Consider the following 9,879-nt stretch of genomic DNA (forward strand, 5'->3'; position numbering starts at 1 on the left):
AACTGTTGATGCAACAAATATATTGGCTTCCACATCCACTCTTCTAACATCATCAACTTTAGCGCCACCATTGACAGTTGATGAAAAAACCACAACTATGTTGAAAACTACAACAACTACTAATTCAACAAGATCTTTGGCTTCCACAACCACAACTCTAACATCCTCAGCTGTGGCAACAACATCAACAACTGATGCAACAACCACAAGTATGCCTGACACCACAACAACCACTGATGCAACAACATCTTTGGCTAACACAACCACCCCTTCAACATCTTCAACTATAGGACTAGCGTCGACAGCTGATGCAACAACCATAGCTATGCCTCACACCAGAGCAACGGACACTATGGCTGAAACAGCAGCAACAACAGTACTTCCAACAACAACTATTGATGGAACAAGAACAACTTTGGATGCCACAAGCACCCCTCAAACATCAACTGTACTAACAACATTGACAGCTAATGCAGCAACCACAACTTTACCTGACACCACACCAGCTATTGGTGAAACAACACGGACCACTCTATTATCTTCAACTGTAGCACCAACCTCAAGAACCGATGCAGCAACCATGCCTGAAACCACAACAATTGTTGTTGCAACAACAGTAACTTTGGCTGCCATGACTACACCTCCAATATCATCAACTATAGCACCCATGTTGACAGCTAAGGTTGCAACCACAGCTATGCCTGACACCACAACTCTTGATGCAACAGCCAATTTGGCTCCCACTAGTACCCCTCCATCATCCTCAACTGTAGTATCAACATCAACTACAACTATGCTTGAAACAACAACAGTACTTCCAACAACAACTACTGGTGGAACAACAGCAACTTTGACTGCCACAGCCACTGCTCCAACATCCTCAACTGTAGCATCAATACTGACAACTGATACAACAACCACAACTATGTTTGAAACCACAACAACAATGGGCAAAACAACAACTTTTCCTACCACAGCCACCCCTCCAATATCCTCAACTGTAGCATCAATGTTGACAGCAACCACAGCAATGCCTGAAACCACAACAACTATTGGTGAAAAAACATCAACTGTAAATGCCTTTCGCACCTCCCCAATATCCTCAACTGTAACACCAACATCGACAACTGGTGCAGCAACCACAACTATGCCTAACATCACAACAACTGTTAGTGCAATTAAAACTTTGCCTACCACAAACACCCCTCCAACATCCTCAACTGATGCACCAACATCAACAACTGATGCAGCAACCACAACTATACCTGAAACAACAACAGTACTTCCATCAACAGCTGTTGGTGCTACAAGTACAACTTTGGGTGCCACAACCACCCCTCTAAAATCCTCAACTATAGGACCAATGTTGACAAATAATGCAGCCACCCCAACTATGCTTGACACCACAACAACTAATGGTGGAACACCAACAACAACTTTGCTTAGCACAATCATCCCTCCAACATCCTCAACTGTAGCACTAACGCGGACAACTGATGCAGCAACATCTTTGGCTAGCACAATCACCCCTCTAAAGTCCTCATCTATAACAACAAGTGATGTATCAACCATAATTATTTCTGAAACCACAACAGTTTTGGGTAGCTCAAGCACCCATTCAGCATCCTCAGTTGTAGCATCAACATTGACAACTGGGTCAGCAACCTCACCTATGCCTGACAACACAATAGCACTTCCAAAAACAACAACTACTGCAACAACAACAACAATTTTGGCTAGTACAAGCACCATTCCAACATCCTCAACTGTAGCACCAACAATGACAACTGATGCAGCAACTACAACTATGCATGAATCCACAACGACTATTGGTGCAACAACAAGAACCCCTCAAATATCCTCAACTATCCTCATTCCTTACACCACAACAATTATTGAAACAACAACTCCAACTTGGGTTTCCACAGCCACTAATCCAACACCCACAACCATAGCACAGATGTTGACAAGTGACTCAGCAATGACAGCTATGCCTGAAGCAACAACAGTACTTACAACAGCTAGTCATGAAACAACAACTTTGGCTACCACTAGCACCCTTCCAGAGTCCTCATCTGATGCAGCAACCACAACTATGCATGACACCACAACACCTATTGGTGCAAATACAAGAACTCTGGCTGCCACAACCACCCCTCCCACTTCCTCAATAATAAGACCAGTGTTGACAACTTATACAGCAACCATAACTATGCCTCAAACAAAAACAAAAGTTCAAACAACAATTGGTTCAACAACAACAACTTTGTCTACGACAAGCACACCTCTAACATCCTCAACTTTAGCACCATCTTTAACAACTGATACTGCAACCACAACTATTCCTTATACCCCTGCACAAATTGGTGCAACAATACATTTACCTTACACAAGCACCACTGCAACATCAGTTGTAGCACCAACATCGACAGCTGATGCAGCCACCACAATTATGCCTGAAACCACAACAACTACTGGTGTGACAGCAACAAATTTGGCTAACACAAGCACTCATCCAACTTCCTTGACTATAGCAGCAACATCGGCAACTGAAGCAGCAACCACAGATATGCCTGAAACTACAATACTTACAAAAACTGCTAGTATTTTTGAGACAACTACAGATGTGGCATCCACAACAGCAATCAATCCTACAAATGCTGTGGCTGAATCCAAAACCACACTTCCAATGACAGCTGCTGTTAAAACAAATACAACTTTGGCTTCTGAAACCACTCTGACTACAGATCATCCAAAAACCATTATTGTGCCTGAAGCCACAACACTTTCAACAACAACTATAGGTAGGATAACTACAGCTTTGGCTAACACAACCACAACACTTTCAACAACAGGACCAACCACTTCAACTGATGTAGGATCTACAACTATGCCTGACACCACAACAACTATTAGTGTAACAAAAACAGCTTTGGTTACCAGAAGCATCCCTCCAACATCCTTGACTGTAGAATCAATGGCAACAACTGATTCAGCAATCTCAACTATGCCTGAAACCACAAAAACAACTGGCACAATCACAAGCACACCTCCAGTATCTTCAGCTATGTCACCAACTTCAATAACTGACGGAGCACACACAACTATGCCTGACACAACAACAACTATTGGTGCATCAAAAACAACTATGGCTGCCACAACCACCCCTCTGGCATCCTCATCTATAACACCAATGTTGACATCTGATGCAGTAGCCACAACTATACATGACACCACAACAACCATTGTTGCAAAATCAACAACAACAACTTTGGCTGCCACAAACACCTCTCCGACATTCTCAACTATAACAACTGGTACAGCAACCACAACTTTCCCTGAAACAACAACAGTACTTCCAACCACATCTGTTGGTGTTACGACAACAACTCTGACTTCTGATAGCACAGTGACTAAAAATCATCCAACATCCACTAATGTGGCTGAGACCACAATACTTTCAACTATAACTATTGATGGGCAAATTACAACGTTGATTCCAAAAACAACAGAAAATCATCGAACAACTTCTGTTGTGTTGCAAACCACAACAGTTCCATCTGCCACTATTGGTGAGACAACTACAACTTTGGCTCCCACAATCACAACGTCTCCTCAAACAGAAGTGGAGAAGTCCACAACATCGCCAACCACTACAGTTCATTCAACAACTACAACTATGCCTGAAACTACAAAAACACTTCCAACAACTGCTGCTGTTGTTGAGACAACTACAACTTTGGTTTCCACAACTACAAACCATCCTAAAACAACTACTGTAGGTAAAACTCCAACAGCAATTACTACTATAGCTATTGGCCAGGCAATTACAACTTTGGCTTCTGAAACCACACTGACTACAATTCATCCAACAACCACTACTCTGGCAGAAACAGCAACACCACTTCCAATAACAGAGACAACTACTACAGAGACAACATCCTCAAACATAGCACCCTCGTCAACAACTGATATAGCAACTAAAACTTCACTTGAAACAACAACAATACTTTCAGCAACAACAATTGGTGCAACAACAACAACTTTGGCTGCAAAAGGTACCCCTCCAACAACATCATCTGTAGCACTAACATCAACAACTGATGCAAAAACCACAACCATGCCTAAAACAACAACAGTACTTCCTGCAACAACTATTGTTGCAAAAGCAACAACTTTGGTTAAAACAAGTACACCTCCAGCATCCTCATCTGTAGCACCAACATCGCCAACTGATGCAGCAACCACAACTATGCCTGAAACAACAACAGTCCTACCAACAACACCTATTGGTGCAACAACAACTGTGGCTACAACAAGCACCCATCCAACATCATCACTTCTAGAACCAGCGCTGACATCTGATGCAGCGACCACAACTGAGCCTAAAACAACAGTTCTTCCAACAACAATAAATTTGGTTTACATAAGCACCCCTGCAACATCTTCAGTTGCAGCACCAATGTTGAGAACTGATGCAGCAGCAACTGTGCCTGAAACCACAACTATTGGTACAACAAATATCGCCAGCACAAGCCCCCCTCCATCATTCTCATCTTCAGCACCCTTATCGACAACTGAATCAACAGCCAAAACTATGTCTGAAACAACAACAGTACTTCCAGTAACAACTACTGGTGCATCAACGACAACTTTGGCTGGCACAAGTACACTTCCAACAGCAGCTGTAGGTGAGACAACTATAATCTTGGGACTTAAAACCACAGTAGCCCCACCAACAGTTTCAACTATCACACCAAACACCACAACTCATCCAGAAACTACAACTATGCCTGAAACTAATACAAGTATTGGTGTAAAAACTACAACTTTGACCCCCGCAAGCACCACAAACCATCCAACATTGGTGGAGGAGTCAATAACAACATCATCCATGAAAATTCATCCAACAAGCACAATGTCTGAGATGAAAATTACTACCTCTGGTGCGTTAAATACAACTTCAGCTCCTACAAATGCAAGAACCACACCAATGCTCTTGATTACAGCACCAGCTACTATAAATCATCCAACAACATTTATTGTGACTGATACCACAACTACACTTCCAACCACAACTTCTATTGATGCAACATTGACTCCCACAAGCACAAAAACCTCTGCATCATTCTCAACTACAGGAAGAACAGATATGACTGATTCAACAACCACAACTAATTCTAAAATCACAACAACTAGTAGTGAAGCAATTACAACCAGAATGTCCTATTCAACATTGGTGGAAGAGTCAATGACAACACCAACTGCTAAAACTAATCAAACAATCACAGCTATGCCTGAAATCACAACTGCAAGCCCATCACAAGCTGCATCTAATTTAAATACAACAACAACATTTTTAGCATTTACAACAACAACTTTGACTAGTTCTCAAACGGAAAATAATCCTACTATGCACCTCCTAATTTCTACAACAGTCCTTGGCAAAACAAGCCTACCTCTAATGAACATAACTGGTTCAGCACTGGTTACAAGCAAACTGCTGTTCAACTCCTCATCTCCAGTCCCCAGTGAAACTCAGGTCCTCAATGTTATCAACACTCTTCTGAAATCCAGAGATTCACAGCTTAACAAATCAGTGCAGGTGCTGAATTTCACCTATAAGAGTAAGTTTCATTGTTCTGAGCTGAAAAGATTTTGAAATATGAATGTGCCGACTATAATGTGAATGTGATTGAATTTTCATTCAAACAGATATCTCAGAGACCTCCTATGCAATCATCTTTACATTTAACCTGATTAACATTAGTATACCAGAGGACCCTGAACTAAAGAACAACACCTATCAGCACCTGCAGAATGTTATCAATAATGTGGTAAGCAGTGGTTGTAGTTAACATATATAGTTATATATATATATATATATATATATATACACAAAGTTTGGTTTAAATGCAGGTCTCTCACATTTATGATAAATATGTCTTGATATTACTCTGCAGTTGAACACACTTCTGAATGAACCTGGCAGTCAGGTTTTTGAAGCCAAGTTCTCCAAATTCACGTAAGATCATTCATTTTTTAATCATGTATATTCATATTGTTAATTCACTGTAACATTTTTTGTATATTAAAAGAATCAAACCCTGAAAAGACTTAAACTGTTTTGTACTTAAAGGGGTCATATGATGTTGCTAAAAAGAACATTATAACAGCCGGCATTGTAGTCTACTCTACCAGGATCAGGAAACAGTCCTCCATAAAATGCGCTGGACACATCTGAATATTTGGGTTGAACTGTTCTGGAACAGTGTTGTAAATATAACTTAACCACTGATTTCTAGTCGTGCCCTCTTTTGGAATGCCAAACAAAGTAGTTTCACTTTCACAATGAAACACATGGCGGGCTAGAATGAGCAGAGGCCGGCTTGAGGGAGTGGTGGCGGGCGGGCTTGAGAACGGCGCGGCCGGCGGATTCGACGAAGGAGCATCCGGCGGGCTTGCGGCACCCACATGTGACGACCCCTGGCTGGACTACGGTGAAAGCCATTCCGGCGATCCACAGCGCGAAGTTGATGTATTTCCTCAGCGACCAGCACGGATCAGCTCGAAGCGGATATCGTCCTCTTTTGGTAGGCTAAACAAAGTACACAGCGCCTTCACGACATGGCGGCGGCGTCAACAACAATACTAGAATAAAAGTTACGCCTTCTTTCTTTGCATGAACATTTGGGCGGCGTTATGCAAATCTTCCCACATCGTGACGTAGACATGTGGGGGCGTGTTAGAACGAGCCGTTTTAGGTAGGCGTGGTTGACTCTTAACTTTTATAAAGAATATCTCTTTGGATTTGAGACTTTAGTCTGTACACTTTACAGATCTTCTTTATGCACCAAGAGCTTGTAACACTCCAAAGAGAAAGGACAAATTGAAATCGCATCATATGACCCCTTTAATCTGTTTTGCCCATATTGACTGAAGCTATTTTAAAATATCCTCCAACTGCACCTAATATGCAAACTGACTTCCATTTGAGAATCAATTTATTATGCATTCTATCCTTTTAAATACATAGTCATATTTTCGCTTCTTTTAGCTTTTTCAAACATTTCAAAACATTTCCTTCTAGGTGCACAGAAAACCACATTAATGGCAGTATGGAATATATCTTCAACAACAAAGATCAACCCACCATTTTCTTAAAGGAGCTTAATTTACAGAGCAGTATGTCAATTCTAATTATATAATAAAACAATATGTATGGCATGACTGTTCATGCCATTTTCACTGTATAATTTATCATGTGTTTCTCATCCAGTAATCAATTTTGTTTTACAGGCTTAATAACAACAACACTTGCAACACCAGACACATCTAAAACCACTAAAGAAACTACAACTTCGTAAGAAAAATTATCAGTCTTATTAAAAGGCGATTGTTTATATTACCTGTCTGTACTGTAGATTATTATTATTTTAATTATCTTTTTCAGGATTGGGAGGGTGTTTTTTTACATTCGGCTAATTTTTATCACACGGGGCCACCTACCAAGTGAGAGTCATGTTCAAGATTTGGTCAACTTACTTCTGGCCCCACATCTCAGAGCTAAACAAGACACAGCACAAACCCTGAGTGATCCTGTGAGCTATGTGAATGTCACCTATGAGAGTGAGTTGTTCTATTCTGTTTAGATTTGCTTGCTGTGAATATAACTTTTAAAACTAAACTAAGTTGCACATAGCAGAGATTTGGTAACAGGGTTTAATTGATATTAAAGTTTAATGTTTTGTAGTGCATGGTGATTTTTGTAAATAAAAATAAAGTTTACATCTCCTTATATCTCCCTATTTAATTATTGCTGGCTAGTTGATAAATCTCTCTTACACTTTGAGCAGGAGGATAAATATGAGAGTTCACCACTTGTGTGTATAATCAACTAATTAGTGTTATATACTGTGTTCTTATTAAGAAATTGCTGATAATTCATATGCCCTCAAATTTGGATTTGAGATCAACAGTCCATCCATGGCAGAGAAACTTGAACTCAGTGATGGCAATTACACATTCATTCAAAACTCCATAAAAAGAAAGGTGGGTTTGAGACTGTTTTAGAAAGAAATGTAAAAAGACACATTAACCTTAAAATATTATCATAAAACGATGAATCTGTGTTTATTGATAAATTCTTCAGATGAACCAGATCCTAAGTGACTCTGACACTTCTGTTGAGTTCAAAAAAGCCAATTTCACGTACGTAATGACTTTTTGTTTTATACTTTAATCAGAGCAATAATGTGGATTCAAGTTCGAGTTTAGAAAATCTGTTTTAAATTCCCCCAGGAAAAATTCCATGGAGGTCATTGCTAATATGGATTATATTTTCCGGCAACAAGACATCAAGTCACCCAGTGACTTTCTCCTAGAACTTCTCAAAGTTATGAATAGTATGTGATCTTTCCATATTATAGAGATGAATTAATTCAATATATGACACTTTAACACTATTAACTACTATTTCATGTTTTAAATATACTATTAAATATACTATATTATGCATTATTCTTCTCCTTTAATATCTCCTAAAATATTTTTTGCACTACAGGCCTAACAACTCCAGCTCCAACAGTCAATAAAACAACTCAGAAACCTGTAGAGACACCAAATGTGTAAGAATAAAATTTAATAATAAATTGTATTGTGTAAAAGGTAACCATTTTATTTATTATCTCACTCACCATTATTCTTATTTACCTTTTTTTCAGTATTGGGAAGGTGGTTATTTACATTCGGCTCATATTTATCGCACGGGGCCCTGTACCAAGTGAGGCTAAAATATTACAGTTGGCTACCAATCTGCTGGCCGCACGTCTCAGAACTAAACGAGAACTAAGGGCACAAAGCTTGGGTTCCCCTGTGAGCTTTGTGAATATTACTTACACAAGTGAGTTTTCTCTTCTCTGTTCAGTCACCAGTAAACACATTTCTATATTTCAGTAAAAAGGTCTATGCATACAGTGTCAGCTAATATGTATTATTATTAATTCATGTATTTTTAAAGAAATTTCTGATACGTCATATGCCCTGAATTTTGGATTTGAAATCAACAATGTTACCATGTCTGAGAAACTTGAACTCAGGGATTCCACATATAAATCAATCCAGGACTCTATAAATAAATTGGTGAGTCTGATATGATTTGTATTTAAAATGCCCATATTTTTATTAAGCTTTGTTTTTGATTAATTATTTATTAATTATTAAGCTCAAATTGTATTAAAGGGGTCATATGATGCTGCTAAAAATAACATTATTTTGTGTATTTGGTGTAATGAAATGTGTTTATGCGGTTTAAAGTTCAAAAAACACATTATTTTCCACATACTGTACATTATTGTTTCTCCTCTATGCCCCGCTTTTCTGAAATGCGTCGATTTTTACAAAGCTCATTGGTCTGAAAAAGCGAGGTGTGCTCTGATTGGCCAGCTATCCAGTGCGTTGTGATTGGCCGAATACCTCAAGCGTGTGACGGAAATGTTACGCCCCTCACCATACTGTTGATGCCGTGTCCCAGCCGGAGCGACGAGACAAAAACATGAAAACCCATTACAAACGAGGCATTCGTTGCATCCAGTGGGGACATAATTACTGATTATAATGACTTATATTGTCTTTTTACGCGTTGCGTTGCATCGCGCAGCATAAACATAAAACCATGTCGGCATTTGTGATAGGAGAAATGACAAACTACAAACGCTACTCTACACTGCCCAAAACTCGCGTTTGAATCATCAGTGGCAAATCCTTTAAATGAAAACGTACTTACAGTCTGTGAGTCAGAACAGCCGGCATTGTAGTCTACTCTCCCAGGAAACAGTAACAATCCTCCATAAAATGTGCTGCACACATCTAAATATTTGG

The 9,879-nt window shown here is 39.5% G+C and overlaps 1 protein-coding gene across 1 annotated transcript in view; it reads left to right on the top strand.

Annotated features, from left to right (window-relative positions):
* Window positions 1-3,679: 3,679 nt before the first annotated feature.
* Window positions 3,680-9,879, top strand: part of LOC107720307 (mucin-3A-like) — a 7,761-nt gene continuing 1,561 nt past the window's right edge. Inside the window, exons 1-7 of the mRNA XM_016527990.1 lie at window positions 3,680-3,782; window positions 3,891-4,058; window positions 5,526-5,627; window positions 5,716-5,837; window positions 5,964-6,025; window positions 8,724-8,902; window positions 9,020-9,141. Coding sequence (XP_016383476.1) covers window positions 3,680-3,782; window positions 3,891-4,058; window positions 5,526-5,627; window positions 5,716-5,837; window positions 5,964-6,025; window positions 8,724-8,902; window positions 9,020-9,141 — 858 coding nt within the window. The remainder of the gene's footprint in view (window positions 3,783-3,890; window positions 4,059-5,525; window positions 5,628-5,715; window positions 5,838-5,963; window positions 6,026-8,723; window positions 8,903-9,019; window positions 9,142-9,879) is intronic.

The sequence above is a fragment of the Sinocyclocheilus rhinocerous genome, unplaced genomic scaffold (assembly GCF_001515625.1).
Source record: "Sinocyclocheilus rhinocerous isolate Xijiao unplaced genomic scaffold, SAMN03320098_v1.1 scaffold4923, whole genome shotgun sequence".
Lineage (NCBI taxonomy): Eukaryota > Metazoa > Chordata > Actinopteri > Cypriniformes > Cyprinidae > Sinocyclocheilus > Sinocyclocheilus rhinocerous.